Source organism: Coregonus lavaretus, assembly GCF_964263955.1.
Source record: "Coregonus lavaretus genome assembly, contig: HAP1_SCAFFOLD_261, whole genome shotgun sequence".
In the NCBI taxonomy this organism is placed as follows: Eukaryota; Metazoa; Chordata; class Actinopteri; order Salmoniformes; family Salmonidae; genus Coregonus; species Coregonus lavaretus.
The window spans coordinates 304,293-327,624 of record NW_028164878.1 but is presented as its reverse complement, the minus strand read 5'-3'; the positions used below and the strand labels follow the sequence as shown (position 1 = coordinate 327,624).

Below are 23,332 nucleotides of genomic sequence, written 5' to 3'. Positions count from 1 at the left end.
TTTTGACACCATCAATCACCACATTCTTTTGGAGAGATTGGAAACCCTAATTGGTCTACACGGGCAAGTTCTTGCCTGGTTTAGATTGTATCTGTCAGAAAGATACAGTGGCTTGCGAAAGTATTCACCCCCCTTGGCATTTGTTCTATTTTGTTGCCTTACAACCTGGAGTTAAAATTGATTTTTGGGGGTTTGTATCATTTGATTTACACGACATGCCTACCACTTTGAAGATGTAAAATAAATAAAAAACTAACTATTCACCCCCCCAAAGTCAATACTTTGTAGAGCCACCTTTTGCAGCAATTACAGCTGCAAGTCTTTTGGGGTATGTCTCTATAAGCTTGGCACATCTAGCCACTGGGATTTTTGCCCATTCTTCAAGGCAAAACTGCTCCAGCTCCTTCAAGTTGGATGGGTTCCGCTGGTGTAAAGCAATCTTTAAGTCATACCACAGATTCTCAATTGGATTGAGGTCTGGGCTTTGACTAGGCCATTCAAATACATTTCAATGTTTCCCCTTAAACCACTTGAGTGTTGCATTAGCAGTATGCTTAGGGTCACTGTCCTGCTGGAAGGTGAACCTCCGTCCCAGTCTCAAATCTCTGGAAGACTGAAACATGTTTCCCTCAAGAATTTCCCTGTATTTAGCACCATCTATCATTCCTTCAATTCTGACCAGTTTCCCAGTCCCTGCCGATGAAAAACATCCCCACAGCATGATGCTGCCACCACCATGCTTAATTGTGGGGATGATGTTCTCGGGGTGATGAGAGGTGTTGGGTTTGCGCCAGACATAGCGTTTTCCTTGATCTCCCACATGCCTTTTGGCAGTCTCCCACACCAAATGTGTTTGCTTATTTTATCTTTAAGCAATGGCTTTTTTCTGGCCACTCTTCCGTAAAGCCCAGCTCTGTGGAGTGTACGGCTTAAAGTGGTCCTATGGACAGATACTCCAATCTCCGCTGTGGAACATTGCAGCTCCTTCAGGGTTATCTTTGGTCTCCTTGTTGCCTCTCTGATTAATGCCCTCCTTGCCTGGTCCGTGAGACTCTGGGGCCTTTCAGAACAGGTGTATGTATACTGAGATCATGTGACACTTAGATTGCACACAGGTGGACTTTATTTAACTAATTATGTGACTTCTGAAGGTAATTGGTTGCACCAGATCTTATTTAGGGGCTTCATAGCAAAGGGGGTGAATTCATATGCACCCACCACTTTTCCATTATATATATATATATTTTTTTTAAAGTTATTTTTTTCATTTCACTTCACCAATTTGGACTATTTTGTGTATGTCGATTACATGAAATTACATTAAAATCCATTTCAAATACAGGTTGTAATGCAACAAAATAGGAAAACCCAAAGGGGAATGAATCAGTCTTTGTGGATGGTTCGTCTTCTGACAAATCAATTGTTAGTTCCGGTGTTCCTTAAGGTTCCGTTTTAGGACCACTATTGTTTTCACTACATATTGTACCTTTTGGTGATGTCATTCGGAAACACAATGTCAACTTCCACAGCTATGCGGACGACACACAGCTGTACATTTTGATGAAATGGTGAATCCCCAAAATGGCCCACCCTGGAAGCCTGTGTTTCAGACATAAAGGAAGTGGATGGCGGCAAATGTTTTACTTTTAAACTCAGACAAAACAGAGATGCTAGTTCTAGGTCCCAAGAAACAAAGAGATCTGCTGTTTTATCTAACAATTAATGTTGATGGTTGTCTCAAATAAAACTGTGAAGGACCTCGGCGTTACTCTGGATCCTGATCGCTCTTTTGACGAACATATCAAGAATATTTCAAGGGCAGCTTTTTTCCATCTTTGTAACATTGCAACTTGCTCCTACCTATCTCTCTGATTTGGTCCTGCCGTACATACCTACACGTACGCTACGGTCACAAGACGAGGCCTCCTTATTGTCCCTAGAATTTCTAAGCAAACAGCTGGAGGCAGGGCTTTCTCCTATAGAGCTCCATTTTTATGGAATGGTCTGCCTATCCATGTGAGAGACGCAGATTCGGTCTCGACCTTTAAGTCTTTACTGAAGACTCATCTCTTCAGTAGGTCCTATGATTGAGTGTAGTCTGGCCCAGGGGTGCGAAGGTGAACGGCAAGGCACTGGAGCGACGAACCGCCCTTGCTGTCTCTGCCTGGCCGGCTCCCCTCTCTCCACTGGGATTCTCTGCCTCTGACCCAATCACGGGGGCTGAGTCACTGGCTTACTGGTGCTTTCCATGCCGTCTCTAGGAGGGGTCTGTCACGTCGTGCCAGGGTTTTTTGCGCTACACTCGACTTGAGAGGGTTGAATCACTGACGTGATCTTCCTGTCCGGTCTTGTGCCCCCTCGGGCTTGTGTGGTGAAGGAGGTCTCTGTGGGCTATACTCAGCCTTATCTCAGGGTAGGAAGTTGGTGGTCTGTTGATATCCATCTAGTGGTGTGGGGGATGTGCTTTGGAAACATAGGTGGGGGTATATCCTGCCTGGTTGGCCCTATCCGGGGGTATCGTCGGACGGGGCCACAGTGTTTTTCCTAGCCACCGTGCTTCTACATCTGCATTGCTTGCTGTTTGGGGTTTTAGGCTGGGTTTCTGTATAGCACTTTGTGACATCTGCTGATGTAAAAAGGGCTTTATAAATACATTTGATTGAAATTTGATTGACGTAAACCTGGCTGCCCATTCCACTTCCTGGAGATCTACTGTCCTGTGGGTTTCCAGTCCAACCCTAATTTAACACACCTGATTCTACTTATTAGCTGCTCAACAAGACCTTAACTAGCTGAATCAGATATGCTAAATTAGGGTTGGACTGAAAACCTACAGGACGGTAGATCTCTAGGAAGAGGGCTGGGCAGCCCTGACATAAAGTGTTGGTCCCATGTTTCACGGTCCTCTGTAGCTCAATTGGTAGAGCATGGCGCTTGTAACGCCAGGGTAGTGGGTTCGATCCCCGGGACCACCCATACGTAAAACAAATGTATGCACACATGACTGTAAGTGGCTTTGGATAAAAGCGTCTGCTAAATGGCATGTTATTATATTATTACTATCATCTGAAAAAGAAAATCCCAGACATTTTCCAGACGCACAAAAGCTCATTTCTCGCAAATGTTGGGCCACATTTGTTTACATCCCTGTTAGTGAGCGTTTCTCCTTTGCCAAGATAATCCATCCACCTGGCAGGTGTGGCATATCAAGAAGCTGATCATTACACAGGTCTTGTGCTGGGGACAATAAAAGGTACCTCTAAAATCTATATTAAGGAGTATTTCTGTCTGTAATATAGACCTTTTGTGGGGGAAAAACTCATTCTGATTGGTTGGGCCTGGCTCCCAAGTGGGTGGACCTAGTCCTCCCAGGCCCACCAATGGCTGCGCCCCTGCCCAGTCATGTGAAATCCATAGATTAGGGCCTAATTTATTTATTTCAATTGACTGATTTCCTTATATGAATATGTAACTCCGTACTATCTTAGAAATTGTTGCATGTTGCGTTTATATTTTTGTTCAGTATAGAACAGAACAGGATAGAACAGGACAGGACAGGACAGGATAGAACAGAACAGGATAGAACAGGACAGGACAAAACAGGACAGGACAGAACAAAACAGGACAGGACAGGACAGAACAGGACAGGACAGAACAGGATAGAACAGGACAGGACAGGACATCGAACTATTCCCAGCCCCAGTCTCACATGCTCCAGACGGGCACACATGTGGTCCTCCCAGCCCTCTAATGGTGGAGCCTCTGGGATGAAGAGCCAGTCTGCTCCGGAAGCCAGCGCTGACACCAACGCTAGATACCTGCAGAGAGAGAGAACGTTAATGCAATGGAATAGCCTGTTTTAGAGAAGTTACCACAACATTAACGTAGCGGAACTTAACTTACCCACAGTGGCGCCCCATGACTTCCAGGACAAATGTACGCTGGTGGCTGTAAAAAAAAAACTTCATAATCAGAACTGATTTAAAAAGCATTATAGTACAAACCACATTAATGTTGTCATAGAACTTAAGAACTGAACTTACGCTTCTCACACACACTGCTGCTACTCTGTTTATTATCTATCCTGATTGACTAGTCACTTTTACCCCTACCTACATGTACATATTACCTCAACTACCAACACTGCTGCTACTCTGTTTATTATCTATCCTGATAGACTAGTCACTTTTACCCCTACCTACATGTACATACTGTATTGTGTGTAGATTGATGAGGAAAAAATAACAATTTAATCCATTTTAGAATAAGACTGCAACGTAACAAAATGTGGAAAAAGTAAAGGGGTCTGAATACTTTCCGAATGCACTGTATACTGACATACACAGTCATACACATACTCAGTCATACATACCTGTACAGGGTCAGTTCCAGTACCATATTAACAATGTGCAGGGATACTGGAGTGATGGAGGTGGATATGTATAGGGGTCAGGTGACTATATACAGGGTCAGTTCAATACCATATTAACAATGTGCAGGGATACTGGAGTGATGGAGGTAGATATGTATAGGGGTAAGGGGACAGGGATACTGGAGTGATGGAGGTAGATATGTATAGGGGTAAGGGGACAGCGATACTGGAGTGATGGAGGTAGATATGTATAGGGGTAAGGGGACAGCGACACTGGAGTGATGGAGGTAGATATGTATAGGGGTAAGGGGACAGGGATACTGGAGTGATGGAGGTAGATATGTATAGGGGTAAGGGGACAGGGATACTGGAGTGATGGAGGTAGATATGTATAGGGGTAAGGGGACAGGGATACTGGAGTGATGGAGGTAGATATGTATAGGGGTCAGGGGACTATATACGGGGTCAGTTCCAGTACCATATTAACAATGTGCAGGGATACTGGAGTGATGGAGGTAGATATGTATAGGGGTAAGGGGACAGGGATACTGGAGTGATGGAGGTAGATATGTATAGGGGTAAGGGGACTATATACAGGGTCAGTTCCAGTACCATATTAACAATGTGCAGGGATACTGGAGTGATGGAGGTAGATATGTATAGGGGTAAGGGGACTATATACAGGGTCAGTTCCAGTACCATATTAACAATGTGCAGGGATACTGGAGTGATGGAGGTAGATATGTATAGGGGTAAGGGGACTATATACAGGGTCAGTTCCAGTACCATATTAACAATGTGCAGGGATACTGGAGTGATGGAGGTAGATATGTATAGGGGTAAGGGGACAGGGATACTGGAGTGATGGAGGTAGATATGTATAGGGGTAAGGGGACAGGGATACTGGAGTGATGGAGGTGGATATGTATAGGGGTAAGGGGACAGGGATACTGGAGTGATGGAGGTAGATATGTATAGGGGTAAGGTGACAGGGATACTGGAGTGATGGAGGTAGATATGTATAGGGGTAAGGTGTCTAGGCATCAGGATATAAGATAAACAGAGTAGCAGCAGCGTATATGATGATAGTATGTGAGTGTGTGTAGAGTCAGTATAAATGTGTGTGTGAGCAAATGGAGTGTGTGTGTGTGCGCGTGTGTGTGTTGGAGTGTCAGTGTGTGTGAGTGTGTGTGTGAGTGTGTAGGGCCCTGCATAGAGACAGTGCAAAAATAAAAAAACAAGATCATCCGTGTAGCCATTTTGTTAACTATTTAGCAGTGTTATTGCTTGGGGATATAATAATAATAATAATAATAATGCCATTTAGCAGACGCTTTTATCCGAAGCGACTTACAGTCATGTGCGCATACATTTTTACGTATGGGTGGTCCCGGGGATCGAACCCATTACCCTGGTGTTACAAGCGCCGTGCTCTACCAGCTGAGCTACAGAGGACCAGAGAAGCTGTTCAGGACCCTATTGGTGTCAGAGCTACAGAGGACCATAGAAGCTGTTCAGGACCCTGTTGGTGTCAGACTTGATGCTCCGGTACCTCTTGCCGTGCGGAAGCAGAGAGAACAGTCTATGGCTTGGATGGCTGGAGTCTTGAACGATTTTCCCGACCTTCCTGTCACACCGCCTGATATAGAGGTCCTTGATGGCAGGGAGCTCGGCCCCAGTGATGTACTGGGTTGTCCGCACCACCCTCTGTAGCGCCATGCGATTGAAGGCGGTGCTGTTGCCATACCAAGCAGGGATGCAGCAAGTAAAGATGCTCTCAATGGTGCAGCTGTAGAACTTTATGAGGATGCCAAACATTTTACACCTCCTGAGGGGGAAGAGGCGCTGTCACGCATTCTTCACTACTGTGCGTGTGTGTGTTTGGACCATTTGAAGTCCTTAGTGATTTGGACACCGAGGAACTTGAAGCTCCGACCTGCCTCACTGCAGCCCCTTTGATGTGGACGGGGGCGTGCTCGGCCCCACACTGCTAAGTCTCTGACCTCCTCCATGTAGTCGGACTCATTGCCGTCGGTGATCAGCCCTACCACCGTCATGTCGTCAGTGAACTTGATGATGGTGTTGGTGTCGTGTGTGAACAGGGAGTACGGGAGGGGACCAAGCACACCAGAGGAGGCTGGTGGGAGGGGCTATAGGAGGAGGAGCTCATTGTAATGGCTGGAATGGAACCAATGAAACGGTATCAAACATACAGAAACCACGTTTGACTTCGATCCATTTATTACATTCCAGCCATTACAATGAGCCCCTCCTATTGCTCCTTCCACCAGCCTCCACTGAAGCACACACCCCTGAGGGGCCCCCGTGTTTAGGGTCAGCGTGGCAGGTATGATGTTGCCTACTCTCACCACCTGGGGAAGGCCCGTCAGGAAGTCCAGGATCCAGTTGCAGAGGGAGGTGTTCAGTCCCAGGGTCCTAAGCTTGAATGCTGAACTGTAGTCAATGAACAGCATTCTCACATCGGTATTCCTCTTATCTAGATGAGTGAGGGCCATGTGAAGTGCAATTGAGATTGCGTCGTCTATGGATCTGTTGGGGCAGTAGTCATTGTGGCATGAAGCATTAGAGTTCTGGAACAGGAATGATGGTGGTCACCTTAAGACATGTGGGGACTACAGACTGGGACAAGGAGAGGTTGAAAAATAACCGTGAATACGATTTCCGATTTATACGAAATTGTTTGACTACAGAGGTAGCAAAACTGTACTTCAAATCTATGATACTCCCCCACTTAACATACTGCTTGACTAGTTGGGCCCAAGCTTGCTGTACAACAGTAAGACCTATTCAGTCTGTCTACAAACAGGCTCTCAAAGTGCTTGATAGGAAGCCCAATAGCCATCATCACTGTCACATCCTTAGAAAGCATGAGCTCCTGAGTTGGGAAAATCTTGTGCAATACACCGATGCATGTCTTGTATTCAAGATCCTAAATGGCTTGGCTCCCCCTCCACTCAGTATTTTTGTTAAACAGAAAAACCAAACATATGGCAGCAGATCCACAAGGTCTGCCATGAGAGGTGACTGTGTAGTTCCCCTAAGGAAAAGCACCTTTAGTAAATCTGCTTTTTCTGTGAGAGCTTCCCATGTCTGGAATACACTGCCATCAGACACACACAACTGCACCACATATCACACTTTCACAAAATGCTTGAAGACATGGCTAAAGGTCAATCAGATTTGTGAACATGGTCCCTAGCTGTGTGTTGCCGCTTTCCATGTCTGTTGTCTGTAACTTGTGAGGTGTGGAAACATTTTGTTGCTTTTATGAATTTTGTCTTGCTGCTTTTTGTTCTATGTTGCTCGGTCTGTATGCTACGTCTTGTTTGTCCTATGTTGCTATGTCTGTATGCTATGTCTTGTTCTATGTTGTTATTGTCCATATTGTAATTGTTTTTAATAACCTGCCCAGGGACTGCGGTTGAAAATTAGCCGGCTGGCTAAAACCGGCACTTTTACTGAAACGTTGATTAATGTGCACTGTCCCTGTAAAAATAAACTCAAACTCAAAACTCAACTCAAACTCAATATGCCAGCCAGCTGTTCTGCGCATGCTCTGAGAATGCACCCAGGCATACTGTCTGGCCCCTCCGCCTTGCAAGTGTTCACCTGAATAAAGACCTTACTCAAGCCGGCCTCTGAGAGCGAGATCACCCAGTCCTCTGGGTCGGTGGGGGCCCTCACGCACGGTACGGGGTTGTTATTGTCGAAGCGTGCATAAAATGCATCGAGTTCGTCTGGTAGATAGGCATCGTTGGGCAGATCACAGCTGGGTCTTCCTTTGTAATCTGTAATTGACTGCCACATGCTGCGTCAGAGCTGTGTAATATGATTCCACCTTATTCCTATATTGTTCTTTTGCTCGTTTGATGAGTCTGTAGTGGTCGTAATTTGACTTCTTGCACTTGTTCCTGTCCTCAGCCATAATCTCAGGGTTGTCTTTGTGCGGTAGCCCTGTCCTTTAGCTTTGATTGGGGAAGCAGCAAACCATTACTGTGGGAACATCGTCAACGCTGCATTTCCTAATGAAGCTTGTGACGGAGGTGGTTAGCGCGTCGATGTTGTTGGGGGAGTCTCGGAACATATTCCAGTCAGAGCTAGCAGAGCAGTCCTGTAGCATAACCTCCGATTCTGGAGACCATTTCTCAACAGAGCGAGTCACAGGTACTTCCTGTTTGAGCGTCTGCTCGTAAACAGGAAGCAGGAGTATGGAGTCATGATCTGATCTGCCGAATGGAGGACGAGGGAGGGTCTTGTATGCTTGCTTGTGGGTAGAGTAACAGTGGTCTATGAGTTCATCGCCCCTAGTGGCGAGGGAGAAGTGTTGATGGAAGTTGGGCACAACGTGTCTTAATGATGCGGAATTAAAATTGCCGTCAACAACATTTCCTGCTTGTTTAGAGCCTCATATAGTTCACCAGCTTGTTATATTTCTTGTCCTGAGGTGGAATGTATACAACAGTCACGATAACAGCTGAAAACTCCCCGGGAGGTAGAAGGGTCAGCATTTGACCATCAGGTATTCCAAGACGGGTGAACAATGGGTAGAGACATCCACTGCACTCGAGTCAGAACACCATTTGTCGTTGATGAAGAGGCAAACCCCTCCCCCTCTCTATTTCCCTGACTCCACTGTTTTGTCCACTTGGTGAATGGAAAATCCATTGTGTTGGATAGCCATGGGGGGTATCTTCTCCGAAGGCCATGTTTCAGAAAACAGAGAATATTGCAGTTACGAGAGTCCCGTTGGTAGCAAATCCACGATCATCTGTCTTATTATCAAGTAACTGTAAATTGAAGCCGGAATTTAGTTAAGTAAATGCCGATCTGATGTTCAAAAGTTATTGTCGGTTATAAGAAATGATAGCAGATACATTGACTAACTGAATGATGTGCTTCGCCATTGTAGTAGTTTGGGTTTGGTTAGATCGCGGTGAATTGAATCATGGGAATCAAAATAATCATTTGCAAACAGTAAAAGGAAACAATCTGTAGCCTTCCTTTTGAATTATGTCGCTGCAAAACTCATTTTGTAGATACTTTAAGTATTCAATTTAAAGTGGACATTCAATTTATGGGACGTTGCAACTCAATAGATGATAGTAGTCAGCCTGAAGTAAACACTTCTAAGTGGGTTGGTTATTATTATTATTTATTTATTTATTAGGGGGTAGATCAACTTTAATATTGCAGATAGATTGTAACTTCCATCAATGTAATTGTCTGCATTACTTCCAATCCCCCATATGGTTTTTTCTTCTCTCATATCCATGTTGGATTTCTATTTGCCATATATTTTTCAACCGTACTGTGATGTTTTACAAAAGTTCTGAACCTTTCTATTCTCATTGCTTCTACAGATTGTGAATTAAAAATAAAACATTTTTGCTAAAAGTATTATTCTATTATTGATCGATTGACTATGACTTTTCAGATCACCCAGTAGTGCTATCTGCAGGGTTAGCTCCAGGTAAATATTGCAATCCTTCAGCCATTCCTGGACCTGTGACCAAAAACAAGCTACAAATGGACAGAACCAAAACAAATGATCTAATGATTCTGTCTCTTCACAGCCAAATCTGCAGAGCTGGGAAGATTGTATCCCCCATATAAATAACATTCTATTGGTAGCAAGAATTTTATATAATCATTTAAATTGAACAATTCAAAGTTTTGAATCCGGCGTCGTTTTGCGTGTCAGTTCATAAACACTATGCCATGGAATCGGTACGTCAAAAATCTCTTCCCAACTATTTTGCAATCTATATGGGACGGCTGTCTATAACTCCACCAGTCCTACCGATGATATCATTTACCAAGATTATACCTTTTTTAGATATTCTGTCCCAAAAAAATGTGTTTAGTATTATTACAAGGGGTACAACTTTTATTTTATAATGTTATTATTCTTTTTTCTTTTTATCGCATGGCTCACCTCATAAAATGTTTTAAATAATGTATTTAGTCAGGCAAGTCCATATTCTCACATATTTTAGAATGTAATAATAATTTGAATATCCATGCATTGGCAAGGCCTAAAAACATAATTATTCGAAAAGTGGCTGCTTTCTTTTTTTTACACATGGCCACATTATTTCTAGAAAGACCCATGTGGTGGTGCCACCTAGCTATCTGAAAAGGAATGCACTAACTGAGTCTCTCTGGATCAGAACGTCTGCTGAATGACTAACGAAGCTGTGTGTACCTCTGTGCTGTGGTGGTGATGGCATCCACTATCTCCATGATGCGATGCAGGGCGGAGTCAGCTCCTATCGTCATGTCTGTCCCACAGAAGTCGTTGTCTATAGATCCAACCAGCCCTACGATGTTCAGGTGATTATGCTGTTTCGCTAGGGTGTCTGTGATCCGACCTGGAGGACACACAGACAACTGTAACACACAGACAAGCTAACACACTGACAAGCTAACACATAGACAAGCTAACACACAGACAAGCTAACACACTGACAAGCTAACACACTGACAAGCTAACACACTGACAAGCTAACACACTGACAAGCTAACACACTGACAAGCTAACACACTGACAAGCTAACACACTGACAAGCTAACCCACAGACAAGCTAACCCACAGACAAGCTAACCCACAGACAAGCTAACCCACAGACAAGCTAACCCACAGACAAGCTAACCCACAGACAAGCTAACACACTGACAAGCTAACACACTGACAAGCTAACCCACTGACAAGCTAACCCACTGACAAGCTAACCCACTGACAAGCTAACCCACAGACAAGCTAACACACTGACAAGCTAACACACTGACAAGCTAACACACTGACAAGCTAACACACTGACAAGCTAACCCACAGACAAGCTAACACACTGACAAGCTAACACACTGACAAGCTAACACACTGACAAGCTAACCCACAGACAAGCTAACACACTGTAGTCAGTGTAAAAAATACTGGATGCCATATCCTAATATCCTTTAAAAAATATGGTGAAATGACTGGGAAAAGCCAAGGAAGTATAAAGCATAATGTGTTTATTACAGAATGAGTAACTGCTTTAAGAGCGCGTTACCTTTCTGTACCAGTTCAGCCAGCAGTCCACTCCACTCAGTCCTGAAGATGTTGGCTCCGGTGAGGCTGCCGTCTCCTCCACACACACAGAGGTTGGTGATGCCTCTCTTCACCAGGTTAAAGGCTGCTGCCAGGCGACCGTCCCGCGTGGTAAAGGCCTTACAGCGAGCACTGCCGATCACCGTGCCACCCTGAGGGAGAGACAACAGACAAGACAGTCACAGACTGAATCACAGACAGTCTCCAGTATCTACGCTGCAGTAGTCTATGTGCCGGGGAGTTAGGGTCAATCTGTCCTATCTGGTGTAAATCTCCTGTCTTATCTGGTGGCCTGTGTGATCTTAAGTAGTCTCTCTCTCTCCCTCTCCACCAGCATTGATGAGATGGAATGTTATACCATAGATTACAGCATAGAAAAACGAGATTCAGAACACAGAAACAGCAAATACTCAACAAAGCACCGGCAGATATATTTAGTAGGGCTGAGGTAGCTATAGTTACATGTCACAGCTCCACACTAAAAGCCAATTGATGCTGTGTTGTTGGTGTTTGTCTAGCTAGCTAAATTGTACAGGCTGCATTTCTTAAAGCCAATTCATGCTTGATCTGAAAATGTGGTCTGTGGCTCCATATGGAGGGTGTGAGGCAATCCGGAGGCACGCGGAGGCCAAACTGAGCTCCGTACCGCTGCGCGCCTTCCAAATGTTGCAAAATGCGGAACTCCGTATAGCTCCGCATTGACATGATTTGTTGACGGTAGGTGGGGGGCGGGAGGGCCTGTATAAACACAACATCTCTGCTCTGCAAGAAGTATGAATGTCCTGACTTCTGCAGAGGCCGTATCACCTTAATGCAGGACGTCGGATTGACCATGCAGCGCTTTGAAATCAGAAATAGCATTGCAGACTAAGAGTTAACAACTGCATAGCAATGGATTGTACCATTGCAATGCAAAGCAGTAGACCCACACATTAATAACAGGACAGGAGCTGAACAGGCAAGGGAGGGACATCTCAAACAGTCTTCATACAGCAACTCTGAGAACAAACAGTTAAGTGATAATGCCCGAGAAGCCGGTGTTTGGAGGATATACTGGCACGGGTCGAAGTCCTCCAAACACCGGCTTTGAGGGCATCATCTCATTTATACAACGGGTTACCATCATATTCAAATAATAATGTACAAGTTTTCATTAAAAACGTTATTTGGATTAATTTATTCATACTATTTCATCCTTCAACAAGATATAGTCCCGACACAAATCTAGGGTTGCTACCAAAGCCAGCTGATTGTTCGTTCTATTGGTTCGGCAGAGACGCGACCCAGTCGTTCAGTCTTTTTGTTCTGTATCTATTGACGCGACCCAGTCGTTCAGTCTTTTTGTTCTGTATCTATGGACGCGACCCAGTCGTTCAGTCTTTTTGTTCTGTATCTATGGACGCGACCCAGTCGTTCGTTCTAAATGTTCCATTTTCATACTGGCTGGCAACGTTCTTATCCCTTGCTTGCTAGCTAGCCAACTATGGCTAACTTACAGTCACGTCAAACAGTGCAGCCAGAATAACAACAGAAGCTGCATTTGTTTAAGCTGTTTTCTAGTGACATTTGGATAAATCCATAACAATGAGCTAATGTGGCGCGATTTCGCCTGGCATAGAAAATGTGCTCTCTCGTCAGAGGAACTAGCCAACAACACAGCTAACACAATCACTTCAAACTGAAGCTGGAAAGAAACTAGCTGCACTTCGTTTTACCTTCTTTCAATTGATATTTCTATATACAGTGCTTTTGGAAAGTATTCAGACCCCTTGACGTTTCCCACATTTTGTTACGTTATAGCCTTATTCTAAAATGGATTGAATAGTCCCCCCCTCAATCTACACACAATACCCCATAATGACAAAGCAAAAACAGGTTTAGAGAAATGGTTGCAAATGTATATAATAAAAATAAAAACATTTTTACATAAGTATTCAGACCCTTTACTCAGTGCTTTGTTGAATCACCTTTGGCAGCGATTACAGCCTTGAGTCTTCTTGGGTATGACGCTACATGCTTGGCACACCTGTATTTGGGGAGTTTCTCCCATTCTTCTCTGCAGATCCTCTCAAGCTCTGTCAGGTTGGATGGGGAGCGTCGCTGCACAGCTATTTTCAGGTCTCTCCAGAGATGTTCGATCGGGTTCAAGTCCAGGCTGTGGCTGGGCCACTCAAGGACATTCAGAGACTTGTCCCGAAGCCTCTCCTGCGTTGTCTTGGCTGTGTGCTTAGGGTTGTTGTCCTGTTGGAAGGTGAACCTTCGCCCCAGTCTGAGGTCCTGAGCAGGTTTTCATCAAGGATCTCTCTGTTCTTTGCTCCGTTCATCTTTCCCTCGATCCTGACTAGTCTCTCAGTCCCTGCCGCTGAAAAACATCCCCACAGCATGATGCTGCCACCACCATGCTTCACCATAGGGATGGTACCAGGTTTCCTCCAGACGTGACGCTTGGCATTCAGGCCAAAGAGTTCAATCTTGGTTTCATCAGACCAGAGAATCTTGTTTCTCATGGTCTGAGTCCTTTAGGTGCCTTTGGGCAAACTCCAAGCGGGCTGTCATGTGCCTTTTACTGAGGAGTGGCTTCCGTCTGGCCACTCTACCATAAAGGCCTGATTGGTGGAGTGCTGCTGAGATTGTTGTCCTTCTGGAAGGTTCTCCATCTCCACATAGGAACTCTGTCTTGGTCTCCTCCCTGACCAAGGCTCTTCACCCCTGATTGTTCAGTTTGGCCGGGTGGCCAGCTCTAGGAAGAGTCTTGGTGGTTCCAAACTTCTTCCATTTAAGAATGATGGAGGCCACTGTGTTCTTGGGGACCTTCAATGCTGCAGAAATGTTTTGGTACCCTTCCCCAGATCTGTGCCTCGACACAATCCTGTCTCGGAGCTCTACGGACAATTTCTTCGACCTCATGGCTTGGTTTTTGCTCTGACATACATTGTCAACTGTGGGACCTTATATAGACAGGTGTGGGCCTTTCCAAATCATGTCCAATCAATTGAATTTACCACAGGTGGACTCCAATCAAGTTGTAGAAACATCTCAAGGATGATCAATGGAAACAGGATGCACCTGAGCTCAATTTCGAGTCTCATAGCAAAGGGTCTGAATACTTATGTAAATAAGGTACTTTCATTTTGTAATTACAAAAAAAAACTTTTTTCGCTTTGTCATTATGGGGTATTGTGTGTAGATTGATGAGGATTTGTATTTATTTAATCAATTTTAGTATAAGGCTGTTACGTAACAAAATGTGGAAAAAGGGAAGGGGTCTGAATACTTTCCAAATGCGCAGTATCCATAAAAATCATTCCAGCTGATTCATGATTTCGACTGGCTGAGAAACTTTGCCTGCCTGTCTGTCTGTCTCATCCCGGCTCCCGAAACATTCATTACAGCTGGAAATCGAATTTGAATATTGAAACAATGTTGCAAATGTCGGAGAGACAGAGAGCAAGGTTTATACAAATCTCCGCTGTTGAAAACTAAATGTTTGTCTAAAAGAAATGTGAGAATGTCTAGATGCTTTTTATAGTGAAGATCAAGTTTATAAATTGCCTGGCTGGGCTGATGAGACTGTGGATTGTGCAGTCAGATGGAACAGAGTAAATAAGCATTTTAACGTCATAGATTTAGCCGGTGGTAACTTTTGGAACAGACACCGGCTGGAATGCGGTTTTAACCAATCAGCATTCAAAATCAGAACCACCCGTTGTATAACATTCAACAATACACACACACACAAACACTGAATTAGACTGCTTTAAAACATTGATAAGAGTTAAAAAATGCATTAGAACATAAGATCGCGACAATTACATCTCTGCTATTTATCTACTGATGAGACTGGTGATTGCTACAGGCTACAGCACCACATGCAGAAAGAACTTACCATCTGACAAGAAGAACTAGACAGGGAGGGAGGGAGAGAACAGAGGATAGTGAGACAGTGACCATTTTTGTTGTTGTTTTGACTCTGTACTCCAGCACTTTGGATTTGAAACAATACAATGACTATGAGGTGTTTCCAAGATGGCGTAGCAGTGCGGTCGTGTGTTCTGTAGTGTCCTCGTGTAAATAGCCTGTTTTTTTGACTGTTTGTTTCGTTTACCCCATATGTAACTCTGTGTTGTTGTTTTTAAATTGGCCAGGTCGCAGTTGTAAATAAGAACTTGTTCTCAACTGGCTTACCTGGTTAAATAAAGGTACAAAATCAACAAAATAAAAAAAAGGTTAAAGTGCAGACTGTCAGCTTTAATTTGAGAGTATTGTCATCCATGTCGGGTGACCCGTTTCGAAATTACAGCACTTTTTGTACATAGTTCCCCCCTTTTAGGGAACCAAAAGTATTGACAAATTCACAGTATGTGTATTAAAAGTAGTAAAAAGTGTAGTATTTGGTTCCATATTCCACGCAAACAAGAAAATGCACATCCTGAGGCAGCACTCCTAGTGGCCGGTGATTTTAATGCAGGGAAACTGAAATCCGTCTTACCTCATTTTTACAAGCATGTCACCTGTGCAACTCTAGATCACCTTTACTCCACACATACAAAGCGCTCCCTTGCCCTCCATTTGGCAAATCTGACCATAACTCTATCCTCCTGATTCCTGCTTACAAGCAAAAACTCAAAAACAGGAAGTACCAGCTCAATACGGAGGTGTTCCGATGAAGTGGATACTAAGCTACAGGACTGTTTCTCTAGCACAGACTGGAATATGTTCTGGGATTCATCCGATAACATTGGAGGAGTTTACCACATCAGTCACCGGCTTCATTAATAAGTGCATTGACGACGACGTCCCCACAGTGATCGTATGTACATATCCCAACCAGAAGCCATGGATTACAGGCAAAGTCCGCATTGAGCTAAAGGCTAGAGCTGCCACTTTCAAAGAGCGGGACACGAATTCGGCCGCTTGTAACAAATCCCGCAACGACCTCCGACGAACCATCATACAGTAAAAACGTCAACACAGGACTAAGATCGAATCCTATTACGCCGGCAGGGCGTCATGTGGCAGGGCTTGCAAACTATCACAGATTACAAAGGGGAGCCTAGCCGCAAGCTTTCTCAGTGACGCGAACCAGACAAGTTCAAATCCTTCTATGCTTAGAAGCAAGCAACACTGAATCAGAGTGCGCAGCTGAATGCTGGAAACATTTGGCTACTCGGTTTGTTGTTTTTGACTAAAAGTAGCCAATCTGTTAGATTATAAATACAGCACTTGTTTTTGCACGGATTCCGCGACGCGGTTAGCATTTAAGAGCTAGGACCGCTATTTCTTGTCCAGGAAGACAGTTTAAAGCATGCTTGACAGGGCCGCTAAACCTTAGCTAGCTAGCTAAGCTGCTAGCCATCAAACTAACGAAGACAGCTGCTTGGATTTTCCCGATTTGGGACTGCCTCTTCTCATGGAGCTACTGGATGCCACAGATCCCGCTATCCAGTAATGGAACCAGGCCACCCGCCAGCAGTCAATGGTGAACTGATTGTGATTATTTGGCTTTGGGAATCCAGACATCAAACAGCTTCGCCAACCTCGGAGGTTGCCGTGCCATCGTCCTCTACCCTGTTTCCATCCCAGGGGGAATCCTCCTTCTGGTTCCGTATGGTGTCTGAGACTCCGCCTTCCTCAGCCATGATGGATTCTACGGCTGGCTCGGGTCCATCGGGCCCCACCTCCCATCAGTCCTCGAAGGGTCCCCTAAACCACAGCCATTTCACCGTCAGCATCGGCAGCTCTATCGTGAGAAACGTCTTGGTTCCTGGGGCAAAAACCTGCTATCCTGGAGCACGAGCACAGGAAACATTTGCTTAATTAGTTGCGTGGACTCACTCTGTATGCAATAATAATGTTTAACATGATTTTTGAATGACTACGTCATCTCTGTACCCCACACATACAATTATCTGTAAGGTCCCTCAGTTGAGCAGTGAATTTCAAACACAGATTCAACCAAAGACCAGGGAGGTTTTCCAATGACTCGCAAAGAAGGGCACCTATTGGTAGATATGTAAAAGTAAATAAAAAAGCAGACATTGAATATCCCTTTGAAGTTATTAATTACACTTTGGATGGTGCATCAATACACCCAGTCACTACAAAGATAGGCATCCTTCCTAACTCAGTTGCCGGAGAGGAAGGAAACCTCTCAGGGATTTCACCATGAGGCCAATGGTGACTTTAAAACAGTTACAGCGATAGGAGAAAACTGAGGATGGATCAACAACATTGTAGTTACTCCACAATACAATAGTACATTTACATTTTAGTCATTTAGCAGACGCTCTTATCCAGAGCGACTTACAGGAGCAATTACGGTTAAGTGCCTAGCTCAAGGGCACATCGACAGATTTTTCACCTAGTCGGCTCCTGCCGCCCAATCATGGCTACCCAGCTACCCTAATCATGGCTACCCAGACTATTTGCATTGCCCCCCCCCCCCCACCCCCTCTTTTATGCTGCTGCTACTCTGTTTATTATGTATGCATAGTTACTTTAACTCTACCCACATGTACATATTACCTCATTTACCTCGACTAACCGGTGCCCCCGCACATTGACTCGGTACCGGTACCCCCTGTATATAGCTTCCCTACTGTTATTTTATTATTATTATTATTATTTTATTTTATTTTACTGCTGCTCTTTAATTATTTGTTATTTTTCTACTTGTCTATTTTTTACTTAACACTTTTTTTCTTAAAACGGCATTGTTGGTTAAGGGCTTGTTAAGTAAGCATTTCACTGTAAGGTCTACACCGGTTGTGTTCGGCGCATGTGGCAAATAACATTTAATTTGATTTTTAAATGATTGTCTAGCAACGATCAACAACCAATTTGACAGAGCTTGAAGAATTTTGAAAAGAATAATGGGCAAATGTTGCACAATCCTGCCATGGAAAGACTCACAGCTGTAAATCGCGGCCAAAGGTGATTCTAACATGTATTGACTAAGAGGGTTGAATACTTATCTAATCAAGATACAGTATACACGCACACACACACACACACACACACACACACACAGAGTAGGGTTTTATTTTCATTAATTCTTTACATGAATTTTTCTTCCACTTGGAAATGTACAGAATATTTTGTGTAGATCATTAATAAAAGACAATTAAATCAATTTTAATCCCACTTTGTACGTAACAAAAGGTGGAAAAAGTGAATACCATCTGAAGGCACTGCTTAAGAAACGAGGTTCAAGAAATCGGTAACTTGCTAGTAACAGATAACATTCATATACTGACTATCTCTGAAACTCACTTAGATAATACCTTCTATGATAGCAATACATGGTTACAACATCTACAGAAGAGACAGGAACGCCAATGGGGGAGGTGTTGCTGTTTATATTCAGAGTCATATTCCTGTAAAGCTTAGAGAGGATCTCATGTTAAATGCTGTTGAAGTAATATGGCTACAGGTTCACCTGCCTCACCTAAAGCCCATTCTGGTGGGAAGCTGCTATAGACCACCAAGTGCTAAGTCAGTACGTGTGTGAAATGCTTGATAATGTACAGTACCAGTCAAAAGTTTGGACACACCTACTAATTCAAGGGCTTTTCTTTAGTTTTACTATTTTCTACATTGTAGAATAATAGTGAAGACATCAAAACTATGAAATAACACAAATGGAATCATGTAGTAACCAAAAAAGTGTTAAACAAATTAAAATATGTTTTATATTTGAGATTCTTCAAATAGCCACCCTTTGCCTTGATGACAGCTTTGCACACTCTTGGCATTCTCTCAACCAGCTTCATGAGGTAGTCACCTGGAATGCATTTCAATTAACAGGTGTGCCTTGTTAAACGTTAATTTGTGGAATTTCTTTCCTTCTTGAGCCAATCAGTTGTGTTGTGACAAGGTAGGGGTGGTATACCGAAGATAGCCCTATTTGGTAAAAGACCAAGTCCATATTATGGCAAGAACAGCTCAAAAAAGCAAAGAGAAACAACAGTCCATCATTACTTCAAGACATGAAGGTCAGTCAATACTGAACATTTCAAGAACTTTGAAAGTTTCTTCAAGTGCAGTCGCAAAAACCATCAAGCGATATGATGAAACTGGCTCTCATGAGGACCGCCACAGGAATGAAAGACCCAGAGTTACCTCTGCTGCAGAGGATACGTTAATTAGAGTTACCAGCCTCAGAAATTGCAGCCCAAATAAATGCTTCACAGAGTTCAAGTAACAGACACATCTCAACATCAACTGTTCAGAGGGGACTGTGTGAATCAGGCCTTCATGGTCGAATTGCTGCAAAGAAACCACTACTAAAGGACACAAATAATAAGAAGAGACCTGCTTGGGCCAAGAAACATGAGCAATGGACATTAGACCGGTGGAAATGTGTCCTTTGGTCTGGAGTCCAAATTTGAGATATTTGGTTCCAACTGCCGTGTCTTTGTGAGACGCGGTGTGGGTGAACAGATGATCTCCGCATGTGTAGTTCCCACCGTAAAGCATGGAGGAGGAGGTGTTATGGTATGGGGGTGCTTTGCTGGTGACACTGTCTGTGATTTATTTAGAATTCAAGACACCCTTAACCAGCATGGTTACCACAGCATTCTGCAGCGATATGTCATCCAACATAATTGCAAAACGGTTTTCTAATGATCAATTAGCCTTTTAAAATGATAAACTTGGATTAGCAAACACAACGTGCCATTGGAACACAGGACTGATGGTTGCTGATAATGGGCCTCTGTACGCCTATGTAGATATTCCATTAAAAATCTGCCGTTTCCAGTTACAATAGCCATTTACAACATTAACAATGTCTACACTGTATTTCTGATCAATTTGATGTCATTTTAAATTGACAAAAAAATTGCTTTTCTTTCGAAAACAAGGACATTTCTAAGTGACCCCAAACTTTTGAACGATAGTGTATGTAGTGGTAGAGTAGTGATGTAATAATGTGTTGTATTGTAGATATGTAGTGGTGTAATAATGTGTTGTATTGTAGATATGTAGTGGTAGAGTAGTGGTGTAATAATGTGTTGTATTGTAGATATGTAGTGGTGTAATAATGTGTTGTATTGTAGATATGTAGTGGTGTAATGTGTTGTATTGTAGATATGTAGTGGTGTAATAATGTGTTGTATTGTAGATATGTAGTGGTAGAGTAGTGGTGTAATAATGTGTTGTATTGTAGATATGTAGTGGTGTAATAATGTGTTGTATTGTAGATATGTAGTGGTGTAATAATGTGTTGTATTGTAGATATGTAGTGGTGTAATAATGTGTTATATTGTAGATATGTAGTGGTAGAGTAGTGGTGTAATAATGTGTTGTATTGTAGATATGTAGTGGTAGAGTAGTGATGTAATAATGTGTTGTATTGTAGATATGTAGTGGTGTAATAATGTGTTGTATTGTAGATATGTAGTGGTGTAATAATGTGTTGTATTGTAGATATGTAGTGGTGTAATAATGTGTTGTATTGTAGATATGTAGTGGTAGAGTAGTGGTGTAATAATGTGTTGTATTGTAGATATGTAGTGGTGTAATAATGTGTTGTATTGTAGATATGTAGTGGTGTAATGTGTTGTATTGTAGATATGTAGTGGTGTAATAATGTGTTGTATTGTAGATATGTAGTGGTGTAATAATGTGTTATATTGTAGATATGTAGTGGTAGAGTAGTGGTGTAATAATGTGTTGTATTGTAGATATGTAGTGGTGTAATAATGTGTTATACATAGACATGGAATCACTGGCCACTTTAATAATGGAACACTAGTCACTTTAATAATGTTTACATACTGCTTTACTCATCTCATATGTATTATTATTATTATTATTATTATTATTACAGTCGTGGTCAAAGGTTTTGAGAATGACACAAATATTAATTTTCACAAAGTCTGCTGCCTCAGTTTTTATGATGGCAATTTGCATATACTCCAGAATGTTATGAAGAGTGTTCAGATGAATTGCAATTAATTGCAAAGTCCCTCTTTGCCTTGAAAATGAATTTAATCCCAGAAAAACATTTCCACTGCATTTCAGCCCTGCCACAAAAGGACCAGCTGCCATCATGTCAGTGATTCTCTCGTTAACACAGGTGAGAGTGTTGACGAGGACAAGGCTGAAGATCATTCTGTCATGCTGATTGAGTTAGAATAACAGACTGGAAGCTTTAAAAGGAGGGTGGTGCTTGAAATCATTGTTCTAACTCTGTTAACCATGGTTACCTGCAAGGAAACACGTGCCGTCATCATTGCTTTGCACAAAAAGGGCTTCACAGGCAAGGATATTGCTGCTAGTAAGATTGCACCTAAATCAACCATTTATCGGATCATCAAGAACTTAAAGGAAAGAGGTTCAATTGTTGTGAAGAAGGCGTCAGGGCGCCCAAGAAAGTCCGGCAAGCGCCAGGACCGTCTCCTAAAGTTGATTCATCGGGGCACCACCAGTGCAGAGCTTGCTCAGGAATGGTAGCAGGCAGGTGTGAGTGCATCTGCACGCACAGTGAGGCGAAGACTTTTGGAGGATGGCCTGGTGTCAAGAAGGGCAGCGAAGAAGCCACTTCTCTCCAGGAAAAACATCAGGGACAGACTGATATTCTGCAAAAGGTACAGGGATTAAACTGCTGAGGACTGGGGTAAAGTTATTTTCTCTGATGAATCCCTTTTCCGTTTGTTTGGGGCATCCGGAAAACACCTTGTCCGGAGAAGACAAGGTGAGCGCTACCATCAGTCCTGTGTCATGCCAACAGTAAAGCATCCTGAGACCATTCATGTGTGGGGTTGCTTCTCAGCCAAGGGAGTGGGCTCACTCACAATTTTGCCTAAGAACACAGCCACGAATAAAGAATGGTACCAACACATCCTCCGAGAGCAACTTCTCCCAACCATCCAAGAACAGTTTGGTGACGAACAATGCCTTTTCCAGCATGATGGAGCACCTTGCCATAAGCCAAAAGTGATAACTAAGTGGCTCGGGGAACAAAACATCGACATTTTGGGTCCATGGCCAGGAAACTCCCCAGACCTTAATCCCATTGAGAACTTGTGGTCGATCCTCAAGAGGCGGGTGGACAAACTAAAACCCACAAATTCTGACAAACTCCAAGCATTGATTATGCAAGAATGGGCTGCCATCAGTCAGGATGTGGCCCAGAAGTTAATTGACAGCATGCCAGGGCGGATTGCAGAGGTCTTGAAAAAGAAGGGTCAACACTGCAAATATTGACTCTTTGCATAAACTTAATGTAATTGTCAATAAAAGCCTTTGACACTTATGGAATGCTTGTAATTATACTTCAGTATACCATAGTAACATCTGACAAAAACAAGAACAGAACAGATGAGGTACTACAAAATTAGAGCAAGCAGGTATGATTTTCTCTTTAGTTTTGAGTTCACGGGAAGAAGGAACTAGAGCCTGCCTTGTTAATGCGTTCCCACTAGATAACACAGCCACAAAGTCTGTGAAGGGCATGCTGCATTGCCGCATGTACCCCCATCTGCTTCTTGTTTACATCACACTTCCTGATTGTAGCTCATCACCACCTACACTTGGTCTGGAATGTAATTACATGCTAGCATAGTTAGTGGCTAATGTTAGCTTAAGCTAGCTACCGAGCAAGCATACAAACTCCGTAACACAGAGTAGATCCTCCATATGACGTTGAGAAATAGTGCATTGTGGGTATTTTAGAAGATATCCTGAAATGAGTTAATAAATATGCAATAACCCAAAAACATAACTATCTCCCTACCCTTTGTTATTTCTTTTTCCGTGATATCAAATTGGTTACAGTCTTGTCCCATCGCTGCAACTGCCCTACGGACTCGGGAGAGGCGAAGGTCGAGAGCCATGCATCCTCC

The 23,332-nt window shown here is 43.2% G+C and overlaps 1 protein-coding gene across 1 annotated transcript in view; it reads right to left on the bottom strand.

Annotated features, from left to right (window-relative positions):
- The window catches only part of pfkla (phosphofructokinase, liver a), a 71,054-nt gene that overhangs the window by 37,280 nt on the left and 10,442 nt on the right, over positions 1-23,332 (bottom strand). Inside the window, exons 4-7 of the mRNA XM_084191569.1 lie at positions 11,446-11,635; positions 10,599-10,764; positions 3,904-3,948; positions 3,710-3,818 (exon numbers count right to left, since the gene is read on the bottom strand). Of these exons, the coding sequence (XP_084047695.1) occupies positions 3,710-3,818; positions 3,904-3,948; positions 10,599-10,764; positions 11,446-11,635 (510 nt within the window). The remainder of the gene's footprint in view (positions 1-3,709; positions 3,819-3,903; positions 3,949-10,598; positions 10,765-11,445; positions 11,636-23,332) is intronic.